Source organism: Mustela lutreola, chromosome 14 (assembly GCF_030435805.1).
Source record: "Mustela lutreola isolate mMusLut2 chromosome 14, mMusLut2.pri, whole genome shotgun sequence".
Classification (NCBI taxonomy): Eukaryota; Metazoa; Chordata; class Mammalia; order Carnivora; family Mustelidae; genus Mustela; species Mustela lutreola.
Genome location: NC_081303.1, coordinates 51,608,602 through 51,634,177, shown reverse-complemented (window position 1 = coordinate 51,634,177; position 25,576 = coordinate 51,608,602). Strand labels below are relative to the sequence as shown.

Below are 25,576 nucleotides of genomic sequence, written 5' to 3'. Positions count from 1 at the left end.
TCGGGGTCTGACTCTGGATTTTGGCTCTGGTCATGATCTCAGGGTTGTAGGGTGTGGAGCCTGCTTACGATTCTCTCTCCTCCTCTGTCCTACCCCCTCCACTTAAAAATCAATCTTATAGGGGCGCCTGGGCGGCTCAGTGGGTTAAAGCCTCTGCCTTCAGCTCAGGTCATGATCCCAGAGTCCTGGGATCGAGCCCCGCAGCGGGCTCTCTGCTCAGCAGGGAGCCTGCTTCCCCCCCTCACACCCCCCTGCCTGCCTCTCTGCCTGCTTGTGATCTCTGTCTGTCAGATAAATAAATTAAAAAAAAAAATCAATCTTATAAAAGATGCATTTGAACCTTAATTTTTATAAAAGAAATAAAGCAACAAAGCAGAAACGATTTCCCCTTTCTATCATAAAAAGCATAGGCACTAATGCATGAGCTCCCAATAGCTGAAAAGCACTGTATCTCATATATGAATAGAAATATATTTTACTAAAGAAAAATAAAGCCCAGCAAGGCAAGGAGTTTAAGGCGAATCAGAAAGAAAAAGCCAGGGGTTCTGACTTGTGGTCCTAGACTCTCACAGAAAAGCCATCTTTCTTCCCTCCCGCCAGGGGTGCAGGACAGAGGACGAGGAGGAGAAACTTCACAGAGAAAAAGGAAAAAGAAAAAATATTATTGAGAAGCTTATGGGGAAAAAAAGACCCCACGGACATTTCTTATCTGTCGTGACAAGGTGTCCTTGCCGAAGCCTGGCTGAGGTCGGGATGTACTTACTGACACAAGCCATCAGGTCGTGGAAGATGTCCTTGGGGAAGAGAGGGTGTTCTAGGCCCCGGAAGTAAAGCTTCAGGACGCCAGCAATAGAGTCCATGTCGTGGTCATTCTGGTCTCCAGCCAGGGGGTCCTCTCCTGAGGATAAGCAGCCCCCCCAAAAAAGGAAAGAGAGAGTGAGAGAGGTAAAAACACACAGGACAAAGCAGAAGTGGTGGGGAAGGGGTGACCTGTCCCAGTCCTCATCGGAGTCCATCAGCTCTCTGCCCAGCACGGTGGCCATAAGTAGGGCAGACCAGAGACTAGATAAAGTCAAGACTACTTAGACCCAGGGGCCCCACGGCTAGAGGAGGGCACAAGGGTCCACTAGGATAAATTCGCTTCTGCTAGACCAGCTCAGCGATATTCCGTAGGGGCCGGAATGGGCCACTGCAACCGGCCCTCTCACAAGAATCACGAAGCCGGGTTGGGACTGAGCCTCTGGGGGAGGAAAATGGGGCCAAGGAGGCTCACCCCTCTGACTGGCCCTCACTCCTCCTGGCCCGCAACAAAGGACACCTACTTACAGGAGAACAATCACGCTGGAGCTCCCTATGGAAAATTTCATATCAGATGTAATTAGATTTAATGATAGGACCAACCTCAAATTGAAACTATATATATCCATTACAGTGACGGAAATTGCCAAAGCTTGCCCATTACCTTAATAGCCCACAAGATAATAAATGGGCTACGATGAACAGGCGCATTAGCCTTGATATTAACTGCCACCGAGGGTTCTGGATGAAGCCATAAACCGCCCAGTATCCTAGTTAACTTCTTGGGTCTCGGCAGATCATCCGCAGGACAGAGGTAGGATGAATGGGGAGGAGGAGGACTTGGGGAGGACTGTCTACAAGGGAGAAGGCGTCAGGAGTAAGAGTGGCTTGCTAGCCTCTGGGTACCTCTTAGCCGGGAATGGGCGCAGCCACTAGCCCCGGAGGCTGGCACACATCTGGTCTGATCTCCAAGCCTGTTTCCTTACCTCTCTCAAAGGCGTTTTTGATGTCATTCACTTCCACCTGGGATCCCGACACCCGGAAAATTCCTTCATGCTGTAGTCCTGGAAAGACAAGGAAAAGTGATCAAGGAGAAGAAGAAACCAAGTCACAAGCACAGCTCCAAGCTTCGCTGAATGTCTATGTCCTCCAGCCAGTGTACAGGTAAGCACCCGTCTTCTTCAGGCCGAAGGAGAAAGCACGTGCAGGGCTGCTGGAGAAGTCACCAGAACGGACAGGAGGTATAAGAAAGCACTGAGTCAGAGGCTTAAGGGGAAAGAGGTCTTCTGATTCCGAGGAAGATTAGGAAGCTGGTTCCTTCCCCTGCCTTTGCCTCTCTGTTCCCATCTATAAAGTGACGGAGTGACCCCTGGCACCTGGTCACCCAGGGCTGGGAACGGGAAGTAGGGGCATAGCAGGCCGGCCATCAGATACCATTGGAGGAGTCTCGGGTCTGAGACCGGGATCTGAGTGATTGCTCTGGCTTTTCGAATACCGTTTGGCTCTTTCCAGGGCACACTGTTTTGAACCCTTAGGAAAGAGAGAGAACAGGAAAAGGCAAGTGATCAGAAGACAGTAAAGGAAAAGTGCCAGTCACTGGTCCTTGACTGCGGCCTCCATCCCAAATGTGCCCGGACATGATAATGGGCGGGAAAACCTAGTCCCTTTGGGTTTTGTTAAAGTACAAACAATCATAAAAATACAATGCATGTGCAGTCACTGCCACTAAGAAATGCTTTCATAGAAATAAATCCATTGGTTCTCACAACAGCTGCTAAGGGAGGGGTCACCAGCACATCCATCTCCCAGGTAAAGGAAGTGATGGGTGCTGACCAGCCTTAGGTTATAGAGGTGACAAGAACAAGAGCCAGGAGGTCAGCCCATGCCTTCTGTTTGCAATCATGTACTCACTCCTCGACACCAGACTTGTGGGGCCTGCCAGAGGCAAAGTACAGAGAGGGCAGGAACCTGCTTGTTAGTCTGAACACGGATATGGCTCACAACCCCATATGGGGAGCCGCAGAGGTAGCAGGAGATCCAGGAAACATGCTGTTGGCCCAGGGGTCAGACTGAACTAGCATCTGTAGCCACATAGGGCTTGCCAGCCTTTCTCAGGATCCCTGTGTCCCCGTCTTGGGCATCTTGTCCAAGTTCCTATGTAATGGCGTGATTCATCCAAGTTCCTGTATAATGGCGTGATTCATCAAAAACTTTGACCTATCAGGAAATCTCAAACAAATTACTTTTTAAGAAAATAGAACTGCCCACTGTCTTCGGGCTATCGTCTTGGTGAGGAGGTGACTGGATTCTCAAAGGTCTAATGGAGAAGGTAAATCACGCAGACCGGGACTACAATCTTGAATCCAATTGAAGCAATATTAAGAAGCAAGCAGGGGGAATTTAATTACCTGGCTTGTAACAGGACTTAAGTTGTCTGCTCCTCTAAGGGAATCTCCAGAATATTCCTCAGAGAATGGCAGGCAACGTTAAAACCCCATTAGTACCAATGTAATAATACCGTATTAGTTACCAATGGGATGTAACAGCCAAATAATGTCATTTAAACACAGAATGCAAACAGCAAGTGTTCTGACAGAAACAGTCACGTGCCCTGTTACTTGTCAAAAACACAGCAGAGTCTAAGGAAATGTCATCTCAGGGACCAGCCTACTCAGTGTCCTTGGGGAAGCCAACAGTTTGCTGAGAAAGGATCACATCAGTCCTTCAGAGTAGATTAGACCATTAACGAAAAGCCACCTTGGCCCACAGACCCAGGATGGGAAGCGAACAGAGAAGAGCTAACTGGAAGTCAGGCAGCAGGCTCAAGACACACTGAGAGCCCCTCGGGCTGGCGCTTCCCATTTCTCTTCGAGAACCTACGCTTTACAAGGATCATGATATTCTTGCTCAGCAGACAGAATTTTTTTTCTTTTAAAGATTTTATTTATTTATTTATTTGAGAGAGAGGTCACAAGTAGGCAGAGCAGGCAGAGAGAGAGGGGGAAGCAGGCTCCCCGCCAAGCAGAGAGCCTCATGCAGGGTTCGATCCCAGGATACTGAGATCATGACCTGAGCCGAAGGCAGAGGCTTTAACCCACTGAGCCGCCCAGGCGCCCCTCAGCAGACAGAATCTTTAGTGTCTAATCTAATGACTCTGAGAGTAGGAGACTGATAAACGGTTGGGTTCCAGAAGTAAAGGGGAAAAGTGGGGCCATTTTATTAGAACGCAGGGAAGGCCCCACATGACTAACCCAACACATCGCGAAGTTTTGGATCTGCTCTCCGTGCATGTTACCATAAAGCAAAAAACCAGTCAGATGCAGCTAAGTTACTCGGAGGTGGCACGAAACCTTCCTTTCTGCCCTGGCCCCTAGGTGCTCTCGGACACAACTCCTGAAATGGTTGTTCTAATACCGCCTCGCGGGACTTGGCTCCCTTCCGCACAAGCGAGGCGGGGTCTTCCCCTCCTACTGCAGCCTGTCATTCCCTGCAGCCCTCTAGGTCACCCCGACCCACCACCTACAGCTGAGCCTCAGCTTTCCTGTCTCTACAATGGGAACAGTAACATCTACCTCTCAGGGAACACGAAGAGTAACGATGGACACATTCCCGCCACCGGTGGGTCACAGACCCTTTTGGAACCGAGTTATGGAACCTATCTCCACTGAATGCATGTGTACAACAATTTTTAACCCTGACTTATAGGGATTTCAGGAATCCCCTGAGTCCCTATTTGGGGGGAAAATTCAATTTAGCTGAATAAAGGTTTTTGAACACCTACTATGTATGAGGGCTTTTTTTTTTTTTTAATTGACAATATGTTTATCTATTTGTTCAGTCTAGACTACACATAAGATGGCTTCAGAATTGATAGCACATATCCTTGTGATAAAAAATCTGTTTACAGGAGCACCTGGGTGTCTCAGTGGGTTAAAGCCTCTGCCTTTGGCTCAGGTCATGATCCCAGGGTCCTGGGATCAAGCCCCACATCGGGCTCTCTGCTCAGCAAGGAGCCTGCTTCCCCCATAACCCCCCGCCTGCCTTTCTGCCTTCTTGTGATCTCTGTCAAATAAATAAAAATCTTAAAAAAAAATTTTTTTTTTAATCGCTTATAGCTCTTTTTGTCTTTAGACTTACAGCAGAGTATCACAACACTGCTTTCAAAAAAGTTACTTCGATTCCTTGCTTCCTCCTCTCCTCAGTGTGGCGATGCTAGTCATTTGTTCTGTCGTTGAGTTTATTTGTTAGTCTTTGTTTTCCACCTGGGGTTTCACCCACATCCTTGTTTTATTTATCTGTGTATCTATGTCTCAAATACGGGAAACACGAATGCAGTTCTAAACATCACAATTACACAAAAAACAATGTCCAGAGAAATGCCACTTCCCTCCCACTCTCACCGCCCCCCCTCCTTAGCACCCCATCTTGCACCCGTGTCCTATGCAGGAACAATCCAGTATTCGTTTTCAGACTCATCCTTCCTGCATTTCTTCTTGCCAAAGTGAGAAGACACATGTGCATTCTTTCATCTTCTTCTTTCTACATAAAAGGTAGCATGCTCTCGATATTCTTTCCCACTTTGCTGTTTTGTTTTTTTTTTTTTTTTTGGCTTGATAACATGTTCCGGAAATCCCTCCACATAATTTCATGGAGATCATGCTCATTATTTTTTCCTAACTCCCTCGTATTCAGGTAGAGTCGAGCTGATGTAACCACTCTTCTGTGTGATGGTACTGAGGTTGTTCTTTATATTTTCTACAAATGAGTTGCAACAAATCACCTCGAGCATATGGATCTTTATAGTGTCGGAGGTCCATCTTCAGAGTAAATTCCTACAAGGACTGCTGGATCAGAAGATAAATACATCTGTAGTTCTGTTAGGTATCGCCAGATTCCCCTCTGGAAGGGTTGTACTAGTCTGTAGCTCCACCAGCATTGTGGAAACACACCTGTTTCCCCAGAGCCACACCACGGAAATGTCCCCGCATGCACCACGCATGTGCAGGGCAGAGACGGGAACGTTGGAGCCATAGGATCTGGAAGTGTCCCCTCCTGGGCTCCTCCAGAGCTACCCTTTTGGGCCTGGCCACAGTTATGTTGTGTCTTCCCTGGGAAGCTGCAGCCACCTCTTTCCTCCCATGGCCTTGTCTCCATCCAGCAGCTTTTTTTTTTTAGAGATTTTATTTATTTATTTGACAGAGAGAGATCACAAGTAGGCAGAGAGGTAGGCAGAGACAGAAGGGGATGCAGGCTCCCTGCTGAGCAGAGAGCCCGTTGCAGGACTCGATCCCAGGACCCTGAGATCATGATCTGAGCTGAAGGCAGAGGTTTAACCCACTGAGCCACCCAGGCGCCCCAGCAGCTCTTTTTAAAGAGCTCTCTTTGTTCAGAATTCTCCAGGAGCTTCCCACCTCACTCAGAATAAAATCTGAACACCTCCCTTAGATGAGGAAGCCCAAGGAGTCTGGCCTCTGGCTTGGTCTGCTGCCCCTCCCCCTCTCCTCTCTCTGTTCTGGCCTCCTGGGCCTCCTGCATTTGCCAAGGATCTCTGCACTTGATGTTCCCTCTCTCTGAAATACCACGTGGCTCACTTCCTCACTTTTCTTCAGGACTCTACTCCAATGTCACCCTCCAAGGTGACCTTAGGGCCTTTCCCTGACCAACCCACCTAGACCATGTCCCCTGTCCATTCTCTGGCTCTTTGCCTGGTTTTTCTTCGGGACACTCACCATCACCAGACACACAGTACATTACTGTGTTTATTTATTAGCTAACCAGCTGATCATCTATTTATCTGGCCTTCGGTAGAATATAAGGTTCACAGAGGCAGAAACTTTTTCTTGGCACACAATGAGCAATCTCTTTCTCTCTATAAATGTGCTGGATGACCGAAGAGACCGCACAGCAGAAAGAACAGGAGTTCAGACTCTCTTCTTCTTATTGTCCTTAAGACACAAATAATTTTTCCTCCCCAGTACTCAGGAGGACTTATCTTTGCCAATTGCCTGATCATTAATCATTACTATCTTGTAAAATTTCTTATACTGCCATTCTGAATGGCTACTGCTTATCTCTTTTTATTTAGCTCTCCCACTGAGTATTTATTTTCTCCCAACTGCATCATAAGATCAAACAGACACAGAAACAGTGCACAATCCCTGTTTTTTGTTTTCCCGTTTCACAATGCACAGCGCCCAGCACTGATCAGGGGCTTGATAAATATTTGTTGACTGTTGATATATGATGCTGTTACTTCAGGCGAATAGGGACAAGATGAAAAAAATTGTAGCTGATTAGAATGAGATAAGCTGTAAGCGTGCTAAAATAATTACTATTCCAAAAATGAACCCAAGCGATGTGTCAGCCTACTGGGAGGAAGGGAGAGAAAATGTCTGCCCCTGCACAGACTCCAAGGATCATCTCTGTACCTCTCTAGCTGCAAGAAGGTTCATTCTGTCCATTTTCCTATAACGAGATAAGACGGCAACCCAAAACAATTTCTGATGTCCAGTTCCTAGAAATCTTCACGCTGCTTGCTCAGATATCTGTGCCTCCTACACGCTCTTGACAATTAGAAGCTTGATTCTCTGGCGGTTCCTCTCCATCGCTAGATTCTGTGCCAGCAGCCTGAGAGCTGGTGAAGAATGGAGTTTATGAGAGCCCACTTCATGTAGGAGCAGAGTGTGACCCAAGCTTAGGCAAAGGACAAGCCAGGCCCCAAAGACTCTCATCTGTTGGTCACAACTCGAAGACCAACCACTCCTCACCGAGCCCCAGTTGATGCTGTATCCAGTGAGATCAAACCAGAACAAAACCCGAATGTTATTAGGAATTGGTGCAACATCACGAAAGGAGTAGTTCTCAGAGCAGTCTAATGCAGTGTGACATAAGGACTCAGGCTGTGTGGTGGGAGACGGACACACGTAAAGATGGTGAGAAATGGCGAAACCACCATCACATCCTACCGGCTGTACTCACATCACGGTCGTAATTTAAAAGTCACTCTTGGGCTAGAAAAGGGAGTGTGGTAAGTGGCTGAGGCAGTTGGGGTCAAAACATGTGAAGCCTTTCTCTCAATGTCTAGTTGTGGCCATTCTGAGGTAACAAACATTATGTGAACCAATAAGACTTTTATTCCGTTTCTGAGCATGTCAGGATGAAGAGCCGATCACTATTCTTACTCTGCAAAGAATTCCTGGAAGTTCTTCCCCACTCTGCACAAATATGGACAAGACTGTAATCCTGCTTACCGTGTCTGCTGATAAACCGGATACAGCTTTCTACCACCAGAGGAATTGCCTGGCTGGAATCCTGAAAAGCCAAAGAGAAACATAACATCAGAATCTTTAAACAGCACAGCCAGAAAAAAATGGGCCAGACCGTGCGGGACTCGTCTCGACTGCTCAGGGGCCAGTCCTCAAAGAAGCGTCTGGTCTGTCCTGCAAGTTCCAAAGCACGTCCACGGCCACCCCCTCGGAATGCCATATGGATGCCGTAAACTCAGCACATCCTAAATGCGGCTGATCACCTTTCATCCCTAATCAGCTCCCCACCCTCAGCCACCCCAAATCCATCAATCAGTATGTCCTGTCAAGTTTGCCTCCTAAATACCGCTCAAGTCCACTTCCTTCTCTCCATCTCTACTGCCAGCAATCCGGTTGGTAGAGCAGAATCTCAATTCCCACCCTCGCCGTTCTCCCAACCACGTTATCCTTCCTTCCCGTGGCGGCTAGGTTATCTCTGAAAGCGCGCACAACCCACTGCACACTTTCTAGGCTAACTTCTCTCAAAGACTTCCCGTTAGTGTCTTTACACAGCCCTGTGTGTCCAGGGTCCTGCCTTTGCCTCCAGCTTCATCCCCTTCTGCTCTTCCTCTAGTCGCTCTGTTTCAGCCACACCGACTTTCTTTCCATTCCTTAGATCAGTTCTTTGTCCATGGCTTTGCATGAGCTGCTCCTGCTTCCAGAATGCTCTCCTCACCCTGGGATCCCACCCCTCAGGGGCTCAGTGCAAGTATCACTTTCTTAGGAATGCTTTGCTAGACTTCCCAGATGAGATCAGGGCCCCTGTCTACAGGATCTCAGCACCTTGTGCTTGGCTCTCACTACCCTGGTGGTGACTTAATAGTGTGAGTATAAATATCTTGTTTGCATTTGCCACCGCTATAGCTCACGCTTCACAGGGCAGATCCCGTCAATTCTTGGCTCTCCACGATTGGCCAGGATATTCTCACAAGGTAGGTGCTAATTACTATCAGTTGAGGATAGCACAATGAACCAAGGGGCACATCAGAAATAGGGTTTACAAGGTGGCTGGGTGGCTCAGTGGGTTAAGCCTCTGCCTTCGGCTCAGGTCATGATCTCGGGGTCCTGGGATGGAGCCCCACATCGGGCTCTCTGCTCAGCAGGGAGCCTGCTTCCCCCACTCTCTCTGCCTGCCTCTCTGCCTACTTGTGATCTCTCTCTCTGTCAAATAAATAAATAAAATCTTTGAAAAAAAGAAAAAGAAAAAGAAAAAAAGAAATGGGGTTTACTTGGCATAAAAGGTAAAAAGAAAAAAACCCAATTCTTAGAAATTGTGGGAACTAATTAGTACTAAACTAAGTAGCCAGTCTCCCAGATATCAACCTTTGCTCTGCCATTTTCCTACATGTCCCTGCCACTTAATTAACTTCTTTTTTTTTTTTTTAAGATTTTACTTATTTATTTATTTATTTGACAGAGAGAGAGAGACAGAGATCACAAGTAAGCAGAGAGGCAGAGAGAGAAGCAGGCTCTGCACTGAGCAGAGAGCCTGATGCGGGGCTCGATCCCAGGACCCCGAGATCATGACCTGAGCCGAAGGCAGCGGCTTAACCCACGGAGCCACCCAGGCGCCCCCTTACTCAACTTCTTTGGGCCTCAATTTGATGTCTGCCAGCTGGGGAGGGATGGGTGGTGAGGAGAGTAGTATTTCCTACTGGCACATGAACCTTAGTGCTTACCATTTACAGAGGAATTTATAGAGGTGGTGGGCGATATACTAAGGGCTTTAGATGGATCAGTCCTGGTAACAGTCGCATCGGGTGTGTATTATTACTCTCATTGGACAAAACAGGAGATGAAGGCTTAGCAAGGTGAAACAGCTGCTTATAGTGACACAGGCGGTAAGTGGCAGGGCCAGGATCAACCACAGGCACATCTGAAATTGCACATCTCGCTGTTACCTAGCCTACACCCCTACACACTGTCAAGTGTGTATACCCAGCCTGCATCCCTGGAGCTCAGCAAACACTACCCAATATGCATGCCAAGCCATTACTAAAAACCAGCAGGGTTTTATAATACAGCTAAACACAAAACAATTCAGCTAAGGGGAAGAAAAACATAAAAAAAAAGGGCCCTAAACCTAGCTAAAAAGGGCTGTAGAAGGACAGGGCCACCTAGCTGATTCAATTGGTGGAGAGTGCGCCTCTTGATCTTGGGGTTTGGGTTCAAGCCCCACGTTGGATATAGAGATTACTTAAAAAGAATAAAATCTTAGTTTCATTTTTTATTATTATTTTAGAGGGAGTGGGGAGAGAGAGAGGGAAAGAGAGGGAGAGAGAATATTAAGCATGTTTCACACCAAGCCAGAGTCCAGAGTAAAACACTTAATTGACTGAGCCACCCAGGTGTCCCCCAAGCAAAACAAAATCTTAAAAAAATAATAATAATAATAAAAAGATTAGGACAGAGACTGGTTTTTAAGTGGGATGGGTCCTGTGGCTTCTGCCCCTTTCACAGGTTTGCTTACATCCTCAAGTTTCCAGCTGTGGCCCTGGGGTTTGGCCAAGATCAGGGAAGGAGCTGGATTTCATGAAGAAATTAGGCTGCCGAAAGCGTGTTGTGGCCTCTTACTCCCAGGCTTACTGGGATTGCTGCCAAAGGAAGGCGTGAGGATGCCGAGGTACAGCAAGGCTCAGGAAGGTCTCAGGGGCCCAAATGCTTGTCGTCATGACCCCGTAACCCATCTGCCTCCTCCAGTTTTCCCACCATAGCAGCTGGTATCTGCCCTCTTGTTGCCACCCCTGACTTCCACCAGTCAGTCCAGGGCGATCTGAGAGGAAGAATCTTCATCAGCCCTTCCATACTCTGATGAAGAAACTGGATTCCACCATTAAAAATCAATCAACCCATCAATCAATCTCCATTTTTTGGAGGTCTTTTTATGTTTACCAACACTGTTATTACATTTTTCTTTTCTTTTTTTTTAAAGAGTTTATTTATTTATTTGAGACAGAAAGAGAGCAGGAGCTGAGCAGAGAAGCAGAGGGAGAGGGAAAAGCAGACTCCCCACTGAGCAGGGAGCCCGACATGGGACTTGATCCCAGGACCGAGCCCAAGGCAGACGCTTAACTGACTGCACCACCCAGGTGTCCCGTTATTGCAGTTTTCACTTCTAAAGAGTAGTCAGAGTGATAATGAGGTTAGTGATATGAGGGTTTGTAGAGGTTTTCTGGCCCCGGCTTTGTATTTAGAGACCCAGAGGAGGTAGGTTGGGAAGCTCATGGGTTACTGGCTTCAGCAAGTTATGGGACTGCCCAGTGCTGCCTAGACTTGCAGGAAATGGAGCAGTGATGGTCAAGGGAAGCAGCACTGCAGAGAGCAAGACACAAGCCTGCCTGTCCGTGGTTACCAGCGGTACGTCGCAAGTAGCCCAGAGGGTCAATCGGTGGCAGATAAGAGTGGGCTAGAGACCGGCCCCACCACACAGCATTATTTTTCTAGTCTCCACTGCTCCAGTGGAGCCCAAGACAGAGTCTAGTGGGAGCAAAAACTGGACAATGTCATGAAGGCCTCAGACCCTCCTACTGCCCACCCCCTCCTTGTAATACTTCTGAGCTCTGACTGAATTCGTTTCCCCAGGATGTGCCCGTGTGCTCCCATGGGGCCCCGAAGACCCTCCCTTCACCACTGATTCTGCACACCACGGATTCTGCCCCCAGCAGCGTCGTGTGTGCTCTCTTCCTGGGTCTGTCTCTCCCCTTCTTCCTCTCTCCTTCTCTTCTCCAATGTTAGAATCTAATGTTTAATTCTTCAGTTTGCGATATATGTGGTGGTATAATCCTGGGCTGGAAGGGGCCTTTAAGGACAGTTGGGCCAAATCTCCATTGGACCAGATTAAGGGTCATTTCAACCAAAGGCAGAGGGAGAAAGGTAGCAGGCATCCCTTGGAAAACAGTAAAGCAGTCCTGTGATTTGTAGGAGAGAACAATCAGGAATGTGGCCAGATGGTTCCTAAATAAGCTATGGTTTGGCATAATTTCTCCTGAGGTTGAGAGTTAGGATTTTCGCCGGGGACTGATCTCTATTACATTTGTTAGATTTCCACTTTACCAGGGGAGAAAATACAAGTCTATGCGACTGACTAGATGTGGGTGATGGGAAAGAAAGAGGCGTCACAGATAATATCCAGGGCTTTGGGAATGTGAGGAACAGAGAGCCCCCCCTCCACCATCAGGAGAAACAGAGAAGTTAGGGGATGTGCTAAGGGAGTTAGAATGGGGCGGGGGCAGGTGAGACGGATGCTCTGGGGAGGAGGCGCTATCTCAGCTCCCAAGCTCATGTCCCGCCGATCAGTTCGACATTCGATCCAAAGACTCAGAACAATGGACACTTGAGTTAGGAGAGGAAGGTTCCTCTAAGGGAATGAAGCGAGAAGGGAAAGAATATGGAGAAAAGTCAAAACGGCATCAAACCTTGGGAGTGAACCTACCCTTAGAGAAATGGGGAAAGATGACAAGGAAGAGGCGAGAGTGATGGGAAAGAGAAAATACTGGGCTGGAGGGTAGCAGGGAAAGCTGGGAAGAGGCAGCCGAGACAGAAAAGGCTGGGGTGGTTTGAACCCAGGCTTTGCTAGGGTCAAAACTGGAACCCACAAGGGACCCTCGAAAGGTACCAGATTCTTTGTCTTGTTTGGCTGACTTGCCATAAAAAACCAAACAATTATTTATTTCCTTATACAAGACTGCTCATCTTCCAGATGACTATTCACCTGCCTGCAGAGTGTAGAACAACTCTTTGCCGACCCACCATGAGATCTGAGCCGCTGCTGGGCTGGGAGGGGTGGGGTGGCTGGGGGATGGACACCGGGGAGGGTGTGAGCTATGCTGAGTGCTGAGAACTGTGTAAGACTGATGGTTCACAGGCCCCTACCCTGGAACAAATACTACATTATATTTTCATTAAAAAATAATAAAATACAATTTAATAAAAATCTTAGCTGCTGGAGAGAAACTGGGACAGCAGAATGGAAACAGGTCTTTATCTGATTGGATTTGGGGTGCATCCTGAAGCTCTTACGCAAACCCAGCACCAGGCACATGTGCTCTGCCTGCCGCTGTGTAGACGTGGCAGGATGGCACCAGATGGGCGCTGCTCCCCTGACAGCGCGCCGGGCCAGGGCCGCCTACTGCCCGCCTAACCGTGGTCTCCCGCACGTCCATGGCCACAGGGGAGGCTGGGAGGCCCGCACACCTCGTACCTCTGTTCCAGCCAGATGCAGGACGCTCAGTTTCAGCCCAGGAACTGAAACGAACAATTGCTAAGTTCAGCCCTATCCTTGGTGTCGAAGGGAAAAAAGCCAGCGCCCTCTTTAAAATATCCATCTACTAATTTTATTTTTTCTGAAGATTTGTTTGTTTTAGAGAAAGAAAGCATGCATGCTAGTGTGTGTGTGCGCGCCGCAAGTGAGGGGGAGGGGCAGAGGGAGAGGGATCTTTAAGCAGACTCCCTGCTGAGCATAGAGCCTGATGCGGGGCTCGATCCCACAGTGCTCAGATCATGACTTGAACTGAAACCTGTCCACCTATTAGTTTTAAATGCAAAAGATTATCCTTGGAAGGCACTCCATTCTTCTCTAGGGATTTTTTTTTAAAAAAAGATTTTATTTATTTATTTATTTGAGAGAGAGTGTGTGAGCAGGGAAGCGGGAGGAGAGGGAGAGGGAGAGGATCTCAAGCAGACTCCAAGCTGAGCATGGACCCCAACGTGGGGCTCCATCTCGTGACCCTGAGAGCCTGACCCGAGTCGGATACTTAGCCAACTGAGCCACCCTGGTGCCCCCATTCTTCTCCAGTTTTAAATGAAATGATGGGAGAAGGGGCAGAAGAAAGAAACAGAGGAACCAGAGGAAGAAAAGATGCAATGAAATTTGTATAAATTAAAAAATGTATAATTATATCTGATTACATTTATACGTAATTATATTTAATTATAAATTTTAAAATGTATAATTATATCACTACAATGAAATCCAAAGCAGGGACACGGAAAAAGTAGTGACAGAAAAGCTAGGACAAGGGAGAGCACTGCCATCTGAGTATCTGGAGGGGGTGCCCAGCTGGTGGAGCCGTCACAGGGGCTGAAGACGCTGTTGGGGCCGCTGACACAACAGAAACCATGTGCTCTCTACATTCGATTACCTCCCTGCGGCTACCGCCACTGTGAATTACCCACAATGATTTTTTAAAGCCTGGATCAGTTCTCCCCACCCCCAGCAGACACAAAAGACACTGCCGACCGCTCTCCCCCTCCTCCCTGCTTAACGGCCTGCTACATAGCTGGTGTGAGCTTTGGGGACCCAAAATCATTTCAGTATTTGTGATAAAATATAATTAGGAAGTAAAATTTGCTGTTGCAGAAAATACTGTAATTATTATTTTTTTCTTTTGCACAGTCACAAGTACTATTTAGACTGTCCACTGATGTGCACTACCTGGCCCTGCCTTCCAAGATGCTGCCCTGAGATTGGCAACGAGAGCTGGCTGACCAGCGTCAGGTTTTAGTACGACCCCAAAGATCACGCGCAAAAGCACAGAGCTGAGCATCAGGTGGCCAGTCATTCTCGGGCCAGATTTAGCTTCGCATTTTTAGCATGTCTAAGAGATGCAACCAGGATGACCACAACTCCAGTAGAACAAAAAAAAAATCTGCACACCTACAGCCATCTGGTGTAGATGTCTGACCTAGGTGACCAGCTTCTGAGAGCTACTCACATTTGGAACTTAACTATAAAATGTGAGGACCTTTTCACGGTGTCCTAGAGAAGCGACAGCATGGGCATTTGCTAAGTCAAACCAAGTCTCCAGCAACGAGGAGGAGGAGGCACGACTAGAGAGGGAGGAATGTCAGGAAGACTCCATCCAGCTGAGCCGGCTACATCAGTGAAGTCGCTGTACTGTTAAACGTACTCTGACTGAATGGTATCTTCCAAATGCAGGTGAGAAGTCAGGAAAGGCTGTCCTGCCCACAGCAAGGGTTCCATAAACACCTATGGGATGTGATCATCATACCTGATCAGCCTAGCTCTTGCTGGGCCCTTACCTGCTTCCTCACGGTAGAGCTACGCCTGTGGTTGATCCCGCCAAATCAGAGAGGAACGGACCAGCACCAGGGAGAAAAAAGAGAAAACGGGATTAAAAACAATCTGTGTGTTAATTAATGAAGCAAGCAGTATTATTCAGTTCAGTGTCAGAACCAGCTAAGAGACTTACCGAGTTACTTTCCAAACTAAGCCCAATAAGGCTCCTTCAGAACAGAGGTCTCTGTACTTACTACCTGCCACCATTCAAAACCAGACTAGGAAGGAACTAGTTCAAGGTGCAGGAACATGTATCTGCGTTGGACAGTAAGATTCTCTGTTTGCAGGAGACCCAAGGAAACATCAAAGGAAGCTACAGTTTTCTTTCTCTTGGAAATCTTTAGGGAGCAATTTTCCTAGAGTTTCAAGGACAAAGTAGCAGACTGGAAGGAACCTTGGCAATCCTTCGTGTGATTGTCTTGCAAAGCTGCATGGAACTTTAGACACCTCTTCTCAAAGGGACTGGAACTCAGACACAATCTCCCCAAGCAAGGACAGCAGCGCAGCCCCGCCTTTGGTGACATGAAGGCCCAGAGTCTGGCTGCTGGGCTCCCTCCGCCCCTTCTGCCAGGCCGCTCCTGAGGAACCTCTTTGGAATCCTAGAGCTCCTCGGATCTAGTGGAATGTTCTTTCTTGTCTCATAGAGGAGGAAACTGGAGTTCGAAGGAGGGAAAAGAGCAGCCCACGGTCACCCACCATAAGGGAATTCAACTCAGCTTTTATTCACTCCCACAGAGCCTTCCCCAGATATGGGGCTTCAGGTGAACTTACATTAAGACTCTATCACCAAGACGATATTCATTCCATGGGATTCCATTATCCTGGTTCCCTCTAGTCAACAAGACTGGTATATTAATGGGATCTTTACCATAATCCACAGTGACAAAACAATGAAAGCCAAATGAAGCTATTTCTAAATAATGAGCCTATAATTGTAAATGGCCTCATGATTATTGTGTGTGTGTTGGCAGATATAAGTGGTTGATATAATGGGCTAACCCAGGGTCTCTCAGGAGTCCAGCCCATGAAAGCTCTCTCCCCAGTTAAATCAGCACATTTTTAGGCATCTGAGAACCGCTGGCTGGATGCATGCCTTGCTCTCGGCCAGCTCACGAGTTTTCTCAGAGCAGCTATATGACTGGGAGGGAAAATATTTGGCTGGGGTCGGGGAGGGAGGGGGAGGTGGGGAAAGACTGGGAGGGCTGCAAACTTGTACATCAGGCATGGATTTCTACCAATGCTGTCTGGCAAGCCAGTGCAAAGTAGTATTTCATTATCCAGCAACAGTGAGGTGCTGTCATCTTTTCCACGCAGAAAATCTCAGGTCAAACGCTATCTTCTGATCTTCCTTCTCTGGGTCACAGATATCCCCAAACCACATGCTGACATCCAGCAGCTAAGGGTAGGTTACCAGGTTCTTCCAGAGCCAAACACTTCTTTTCCTTGCAGACTGGATGGCTTTGGGGAAGCCTCTGAAACTACTTCAGCAAATGACAACCCTTCATCCCATTCTGCTCAGCTCTCGCCCCAAGTCACAGCAGACCCCCTTTTCCATCTGAGGCCAGATGGGTTCAGCAAGGCAAAGGAAAGGAAGCAGTCCCCGCCCTAGTCCCCTCCTTTGCACAGAAACCCAACGCCTCTGCACTTCAACTCCTCAGCAACTTCCCACCGTGGGACCCCCACGGGCCTCTCTTCATCCCTCCCACGGGCTGACCCAGGCCACGCCTACCTTGCCAGACTGCAATCTGTCCGCTGACCTGTTGGAAAGACAAAGGCAAAAAGCTCACGTGGAAGCAGAAGGAGAGAGAGACGAAGACTCACTCCCAGGAGTTGACTGAAATGCCCTCCCCTTCTCCCCAGGAAGCCACTAGCCTCACGGAGTGACTGGCCTTCCAGGCAGAAAAGAAGAGAGACGCCCAGAGCCTCTTCCTGGGCAAATGCTGGTTCTCATGCTTGTTCCCAGCGCTGCTGCTATGTCCCTGACGCTGAGGTGTGCCAGCCCCGCTCCCCAAAGGGAAAACAGGGTGGCTGTAGGGGAACAACAGCAAGGCGGACCGTGTTTTAGAGAACAAATTACTAGAAGCCTTCCCAGGGGTGAAATCAGCTTCTCTTCTGTGTATGTGGATGTGTGTGTGACGAGGGAGGGATGAGTCTGCTTGCTCCAGAGTAACGGACACACACGGACACACACACACACACACACACACACACACACACAAAACACACATGGTGTGAGAGTGGCAAGGAAAGAAGGAAGAAGGAAGAATTGTTTGCGGGGAGGAGGGAGCAGATAAGAACCTTCTAGTTTTCAATCCATATGAAATTCTCTTAGGTTGGCTGGGGGTGACAAGGGAGAAATGAGATTTAATTGCTATCAAATTTGTGGTTCTCAATCCAATAGCAGGCCCTAATACTAAGTTTAATGGATCACAGCCATCTTTAAAAAAAGGAAACTCTTCAAGTTTCTAAGAATTCTTATGTTTAAAACAAAAAATACATAGGCATATGCACATGGGCCACGATGTGATGTGTTTGCTTTCAGTTCACCAAGCGTGGTCTGCGTTCGATAAACCAGGGGCAACGCCAGCCGGCGCTGAGCTGGGAGATCATGCCCCACCAGCCTCCTCCACGCTCCTGGAAAAACAACTCCAAGGACCGGCGCGGGGTGGGGGGTGTGAGGAAGGGCTTCTGTTTGCCGTTAAAGGTTGCTAATTGTCGATTACACTTCGGCACATCCTGAGCAACATCCTCCCCCTCCCCTAACAGCCTCTCATTACTAACGGCTCCGCTTTCATCTGCGAAAATATTATTCCGAGCCATTATTTTCAACATCTGTCCCATTTCCATTCTGGAATACTCACACACATCAATTATCCCTCTGTGGCAAGAACAAGGGGCTCTCGCGTTACGGTGACAAATACATTCAGAAGGCGGGCCGCGATGACTTACACACAGGAAGGTCTGTGGCTATTTCTTACTGCTCGAGCTTGTCATCTTTAGATGAAGGCAATTTGCGGCATTAATGAATGGACGCCAACCTTCGCCCCTCCGCAGCAGCAAATCTGGTACATGTTTGTGTGTGTGCAGACCCACTCACACTCACACACACACACACACACACACACACACTCCCAAGGTCCTGTTCTCCATTTCACTTATGAGCTATGTTCAGATTGTTTTAGCCCCCCCCCAAAAAAAAGGTTAGAACTTGCTTCAAATAGTTCTGGGCTTTCTTTTCTCCGATACCCGATGAAGCTATCTGATAACCCAAGAGTGAAGATTTTTCTGTAAGAAAAGCTGGGCTCCCAACACCTAAACCTGTTCAGCCTGAGTCCCTTGGTTGGCAGGGAGGAAAGAGAACAGGAGTGACCTCACAGGCATTCTTCACATAAAAAAAAAAAATGCCTCTACAATCACAGGATCAAAGATATCAGAGATAAAAAGAATTCAGCATCTGGGGGAACCGTCCAGCACGGGAGGAGGATCGGATGGGACGAGCGGGAGGGAGGCTCCGGTGTGACAAGTGTGGCTCTCATTCCTGATGCCAATGATCCAGCAAGTACCCCCCATGCTTCTCTTCACTCTGCAGTTTGTCTGAAAAGCGCTCAAGGGTTCCTTTCACGCGTGCCTTCTCTGCTGGTCTGCCTCCCGCCAGTGCTGCCATACACTGCTGTCGCCTCCGCGCCCCGTCTCGGAGTGGAGAGATGAGCAGGGCGGGGGAGGGTGGGGGGCACTCAGAGGCACCCCCAACCTGGGAACCCCATTAACCATAGGATGCTGAGAGCTAGGCAGGACTGGGGCAGGCTGCCCAAAACCCCAGGGAAGCTTCTCTCTCAGCCTTTGTCTTCTGTTTGACAGCTGAGGAGACAAAGTCCAGAGTGCCAGTCCAGTCCCCTGCTCTGCTACTTTCCAGGGTCTGGGTAAAATCATCCTTGATTCCTGGACGAGACAGGCCGTTCAGTACCACGGCCTCAGCGCGGCCACAGCGGACAGGGCTGCCGCTGAGCCGCAGGACCCTCCCAATCGGAAAGAAAGCGCTGCTCTACACAGGCGTCTGGGGGTCAGGCCCGCCTTCGAGAAGCCTCTCTTCTCCTCAGAGCCGCTGCTCACCAGGCTCACCGGCCCTGCCCGCCGGCTGCCGCCTCGGTCCCGCTACAGAGGAGCAGAGAGTTTCCACAAAGTGTCTGGAGGGTAAGGGACCCATCGGCTCCTGTGCCCCAGCTGTGGCAGAGAAGGGGGCCGGGGGAGAGCAAGCACGCGCCCTTTAAACCAATGGATGGTGCACACCAGCGCTTCATTAAGCACCGGCCTCCTCCCATTACTCAAGCAGTCACTGGGGCAGCGACTTCCCATCAAACAGACTAGGAAAAGCAATGCATTCACATAACAAGATCAGGCCCGAGGGGCTCAGGATGGAGGCTCAGCCAGGTAGCTCGGGGCCTGGCCTTCCCCTCATCGCCAAACCTCCAGCCGAATTCCCACACTCACTTTCTCCCAGGGTTTTCTGGAGAAGGTCGTGCTTGGCTTGTAGCTTGGTGATGAGGTTCCTGCCCTCCAGGTACTCCTTCATTTTCTGTAAGGGAGGAAGAAAAGGAGCGGTCAGATTCCTGAAGAAGCAGCAGCAGGAGGGGAAAAAAAAATCACAGATGCTCAGCTGTACAATTTCCTTTTTACAAGAGAGCATTTCGTTTCTGACCCGATTTCTACTAGGTGCCTTTTTTATCTCTTTGTTTCTACTCAGGCCCTGAGCATCTGGATGGCTGCTGATTTCCAGGATGCCTGAGTCGCCTGCTTTGTGTTCTCTGGGGAGCGAGCTCCATGCTGGCCAGTCCCAAACCATCTCTTAGAGCCCCTCAGCCATCCCTTCTGGTTCTCCTGAAGAACAATGGGCCAGGTGTGGAGTGGAGGGACTCACTGAGCCCAGATCCTCTTGGTGTGAGGACACACACCTGCCACTTGTCACCTCCGCTGATATCCTGCCACACCCTGGCCCCTCCCTGGGGTGCATTCCAGCACATCACGACTAATGCCAAGGGCTGCGACCCAGCACGCACAGCATCTCCGTCTGAGCTCTCTCTTACTCGGCTCCTTCCTCTCTTCTGCACGGAGTCTTGGCAGAGACCTTGGGATTTCTGAGCATTTGGAGAGAGGGGCTGCGGCCCCCCGCCCCGCATATACATGTAAAGGCAGTTCTCAACACAAGACAAGGTGATGGAAACGTACTCCTAGCTGTTCCACCCGTCAAAACACCATCGCTGTGCAGCATTTTCTGATCTGACCTCTCTCAGCCCTTATCTGCCCCGGGAGGGACTCGATTTCCCTGGACAATTCATCAAATCTTCAAAATAACCCTACGAACTCGGATTAGCACATCCCCATTTTACGGATGAGGGCACCAAGATTTGGAGAGATTAAACAGGTTGCTCAAGGTCAAACAGTGAGTGAGCTGTGGCGTCAGTTTCCAGACACAGGTCATTTGACAATTCGGGGCGTGCACTCAACCGACAAGACAGCACACTCCATCCGTCAGGGTGCCCAGCAGAAGGAGGAGCAGAACAAAACTTCAGAGTATTAATTCTTTATATACGCGGAGCAGTTCAGGAGTTTTCAGAGCCCCTTAGCACATATTACCCACGTGACTCTGCAGAGCACGTTAGGGAAGACAACATCGCTGGCTGCTTGCTACAGATGCTACAGATGAGAAGATGACCTTGGGAGATGGCGGCTGAACTGCAGGTCGCTGCCAGCTAGGAAATGGGAGTGCCAGGCCATTTTGAGCCTTGACACGGTGTCTGTCTACACTACCCTGCAGCCGTTCACAGGGACCATCGTTCACCCTGGTTGTCTCCTTATACAGTGGCTCGCGTCTGCTGGGCTGGGGGTCATCTGCCCACATCTAAACTCAGAGGCAAATTGGTATGATCCGTGACTCATTGGAGACACACGACATAGTGGAGGAGGGAAAAGTGGATAAAACATTTCAAATTGCAATACTTCTGTCCTTCTTTCGATGTATTAAGCAACAAGGATAATTATACATCAAGTGTCCACATAGGATGAAGGCAGGAAAGAAAGGTGAAAAAAAATAGGAGTTACTTTTACTCTGTACCTTTCTGTACAGTGTAAAATTTTAACCAAGAGTGTGTATTTCTTCTCTCTCTTTCTCATGCAAAAACAAAGAAAAAGCCTGCTTTCTCGGGGATGCACATCCTGGCTTTCCCATGTTCTCCAGGTGCCCCTGCATGTACCTCTGCAAACTGCACATGGCCCGGGCACAGAGAGCTTCCAAGTCATGTGTCTTCCTCTCCAGACTGCCTTTTCCCTAAGGTCAAAGTCATTATTCTTTGCATCCCTGATGCTTAGTACCATGCCCAGCTGACAGGAGACATTCAATAAATGCTTGAAGAATGAGGAAAGACACGAACAGTCTCATTCTCCTCTGAGAGAACCTTCCTCAGTGGTCACAATCCAAGCCCTCAAGTGTAGCCCTACTCTCTCAATTAAGTCTAAAGCAAACAAAAACAAACCCTATACCAAATCATTTCTGTTGCTTTACTTCTGACCTGTTCCCTCTGCTCCTTTGTGTCTGTGCACGAGAACATCTGTGTGACAACAAGACTCCCTTGTCACCTTCCCCTTTCCATCTGCTCCAGCTGCCCGCTCACCTGCTGTCGGTCTTTCCTGGGTGACAGCCTAATCCCCACCCAGTGCCTCACCGTGGGGCTGGGAACAGCACGGCAGGACCCAGAGGTGGAAAACATTCAGGAAACATCTATTGCTAACATCTCAACCCTCAAAGGCCCCTCTTCGGCAGGTCACCCCAGGAGACTCTAAAGGTTTCCTAATGAGGAAAAAAAAACCTCACCAAGAAAACTGTAACCCTTAAGACAAGACCAGACTGCTCAGAAAACAGCCAATATTCTCAGAGGAGATGGATGCAAATTCCTTCCTCTCACTCATGTTTCTACTTGTGATTCCGGAAATGAATTTTTCATTCATGTCACTGTTTGAGAATTAACTCTGGCTGTCACTTGGCGAACCATTAAAATAAATAATAATCTGATAAAGATGTATGATGGGTCACCTTTCCAGGTCCCCTGAAATCCTGAAGGATCAAAAACTATGCTGAGGTTGACCTGCATCCCTAAGAGCAGAAATACTGGTTGGAAGTTTTTCCATGTAGGTAAGCAGGCGGTGGGAGGGAAAAGCCGTCCCGGAGTTCACAGGCATATTGTCACCTCCCTCTCCCTCCTGTTAGTCAGCCCTGGTCTGTATGGTCGTTTCTGGGAGAAACGACCTGGCCTTTACTGGCAGAAGACCTCGGTTGCTTGACTGGATAGAAAGGAGCCAAGGCAGCTGAAGGCTAGGAAGGCACAAGCGGCTTTCTGATGACTTCTGGAGACCAGCAGGCTATGAAAAGAACTGCTGGGGCGCCTGGGTGGCTCAGTTGGTTAACCAACTGCCTTCAGCTCAGGTCATGGTCCTGGAGTCCCAGCACTGAGTGCCACATCAGGCTCCCCACCCAGCGGGGAGTCTGCTTCTCCCTCTGACCCTCCCCCATCTCAGGTTCTCTCTCTTATTCTCTTTCAAATAAATAATCTTTTAAAAAAAGATTTTATTTATTTATTTGACAGAGAGAGATCACAGTAGACAGAGAGGCAGGCAGAGAGAGAGAGAGGGAAGCAGGCTCCCTGCTGAGCAGAGAGCCGGATGCGGGGCTCGATCCCAGGACCCTGAGATCACGACCTGAGCCGAAGGCAGCGGCTTAACGCACTGAGCCACCCAGGCGCCCCTAAATAAATAAAATCTTAAAAAAAAAAAAAAAAAGTAGGAAGGGAGGCAAAGAGTCTACTGAGTGGTTTGATTCTGTTTGCCACTAGAAGCCTTCAATTCAGTTTTATGATCTCATTAATTTACTTCTTAACAATTCCTAACTGATTATTAACTGCTGGCGATGAATTTTATTTATTGAGAAGTATTAATGGAACAGTTTTTCTCTCAGGGCCCTTCCTCCCTGACAGACACTTTGTTGCAGCAAGATGAAAGAGCCTGAGTTGAGAAACTGGAGTCCTACCGCTTACCTTGGGTGAGTCACTTACCCCCCCATCTGAAGAACCGGGATAATCTACCTGTCCCCCAAGGCTGTTAGCAGACAGCACAGGATGACAAGCGTGGCCATGATTATAGCTCATAACCCAATCATCCGGCGGTCAGGAGTATCCCTTCCTCGTATCTGAATCACCCGCTCAGATAGCCTAAAAACACAACTTCCCCAAACCTCTTTGCTTTGTGCTAATATATAAGACAGTGGAATCAAAACAGGTTTCTGATCTTCAGAACAAAAAAGTAAGAGGCACCAAGAATGTTTTTCCAATTAATTTAAAACACCTCTTCCCTTTAGTATGATGGAAGTATATAAATCTTATGGAAGCTGCCGATGCCTTGGATTTTTTAAAAAAATATTATTTATTTATTTATTTATTTGAGAGATAGAGAGCGCATGAGCAGGGAAGAGAGGGAGAGGCAGACCCCCTGTCGAGCAAGGAGCCAATGTAGGACTTGATCCCAGGTCCCCGAGATCCTGACCTGAGCCGAAGACAGATGCTTACCGACTGAGCCACCCAGGTGGCCCTCCGCCTTGCATTTAATCTGTGTGAACTGAAGGCCATAAGCACCCACTGCTACAAAGGGGTGCGGTGGGTGGAGGAGGGAGCCGTGTTGAGCCGGCCCCATGCACGGAGACACACAAATGTCGTTATGGGGTGGCTGCGTCCGCGCCATCCAGGCACCCTGACGTTTCTCTCCTCTTCGTCAGTTTGTAAAGCCGGAAACGGCTGTCAGACAGAATACGTAACAGAGGAGACCTGTAAAATGGCAGGCATCTCCCTCTTTAACTGACAGGGTAGGGGCCCAGTAGGGACCTACTTAGCACACATTTCCTGAGTGCCTTTAGGAGAGGACCAAGATAAAAAAAGAAGATCTTGGACCACACCAGATCTAGGTCTAGAGCACTGCCCCAATGGCCAAGATATCATCTTCTCCCCTGTGTTCTTACCAATTTTGTACTCAAGAATTCAGGCAGTTTATCTTTATCAGCCATGACCTTTAACTCCTTCTTCACTCCTTCCCCCATATAAAACCCCGTAACAACCCCCATACAGGGAAATACTTAGGAGAAAATGCCAGTCCTGGGCTAAACAGGGAGTGTTACTTCCCATAAGCTGGGAACTGGTTAAATAAAAATGATGGTGAACCCATTCATACAGTGGAATTCTGTGCAGCGATCTAAAAAGGAGGCAGAGCTCTTTAGACTAATATGAAAAAAATTAAGTGAAAAAAGCAAAGTGAAGAACAGTATGAATTGGGCTACTTCTATTTATACTTCTCTTTATTTGATTTCATTGTATTTCTAATGTAATTCTATTGCATTAAAGGATAAGTCAATGGTTGTCTACACAGAGACTATCTCTGGAAGAACACAGAAGAAACCAGTTTCAATCTCTGGAAGATGGGAGAGGAAGTGAGGGCCAGAGAAGGGGAGGAAGCATGACTTGTTGTGTGTAGACTGTTTTGAACTCTTTGCATCTCCCCAAATACATATATTATATATATATATTTTATTTATATAGATTTTATATATTTATATAGGTAAACATATATTTTAATATATTTATATATAAATACATATATTTTATATTTTATTTATATATATTCTATATATTTTTAAAATTTCCTTATTTTTAACAATCACAGTAAAAAAAAAGCAATGAGATAAAAAGTAGACACTGCTGGGCTGTGTGTTACAAAAGATGAGAGATGCACAGCCCAGAAGATCAGGAAACATCACCTCACTTAGGGCAAGAGAGAGGAGAAAGCTGGCCTGTTTCTGAGCCTTTCTTTCACCTCAGCTTCTTCAGCAGAGAGGACAGAAAGAAGCCAATGGCCTGAGACCAGCTGACCAGAGTTTTAGTTTTATTTATTTACCTATTTAGAGAATATGTGCATGTGTGGTGGGGGAGGTGGGGGGGCAGCCAGTGGTGCAGAGGGAAAGAATCCTAAAGAGGCTTCACACTCAGCGTGGAGCCTGTCAAGGGGCTTAATCCCGTGACCCTGAGATCAGGACCTGAGCTGAAATCAAGAGTTGGACACTTAACCAACGTAAGCCACCCAGGCACCCGGCCAAGTTCTAGCTTCAGCTCTTGCTGAGTCCCTTGGAACAGCTACCCAACTTCTCCGGATTGAGGGGTTTTGGTTTTGTTTTGTTTTGTTTTTTCATCTTTCAAATGAGAATGTGGTTAGATGATTTCTAAAAATCACTATAAGCTTTTAAATTCCATGTTTACTTTCTTGAGACTCCTGCAAATGACCGACCTTTATAGAACATGCTTAAATTTCC

The 25,576-nt window shown here is 48.1% G+C and overlaps 1 protein-coding gene across 9 annotated transcripts in view; it reads right to left on the bottom strand.

Annotated features, from left to right (window-relative positions):
* Positions 1 to 25,576, bottom strand: part of SRGAP2 (SLIT-ROBO Rho GTPase activating protein 2) — a 231,543-nt gene that overhangs the window by 28,468 nt on the left and 177,499 nt on the right. For all 9 annotated transcript variants that reach the window (XM_059146580.1, XM_059146582.1, XM_059146587.1 and 6 more), the window contains 6 exons: positions 19,669 to 19,753; positions 16,910 to 16,937; positions 15,144 to 15,168; positions 8,049 to 8,109; positions 1,785 to 1,862; positions 764 to 898 (listed from right to left, as the gene is read on the bottom strand). In XM_059146580.1, coding sequence (XP_059002563.1) covers positions 764 to 898; positions 1,785 to 1,862; positions 8,049 to 8,109; positions 15,144 to 15,168; positions 16,910 to 16,937; positions 19,669 to 19,753 — 412 coding nt within the window. The remainder of the gene's footprint in view (positions 1 to 763; positions 899 to 1,784; positions 1,863 to 8,048; positions 8,110 to 15,143; positions 15,169 to 16,909; positions 16,938 to 19,668; positions 19,754 to 25,576) is intronic.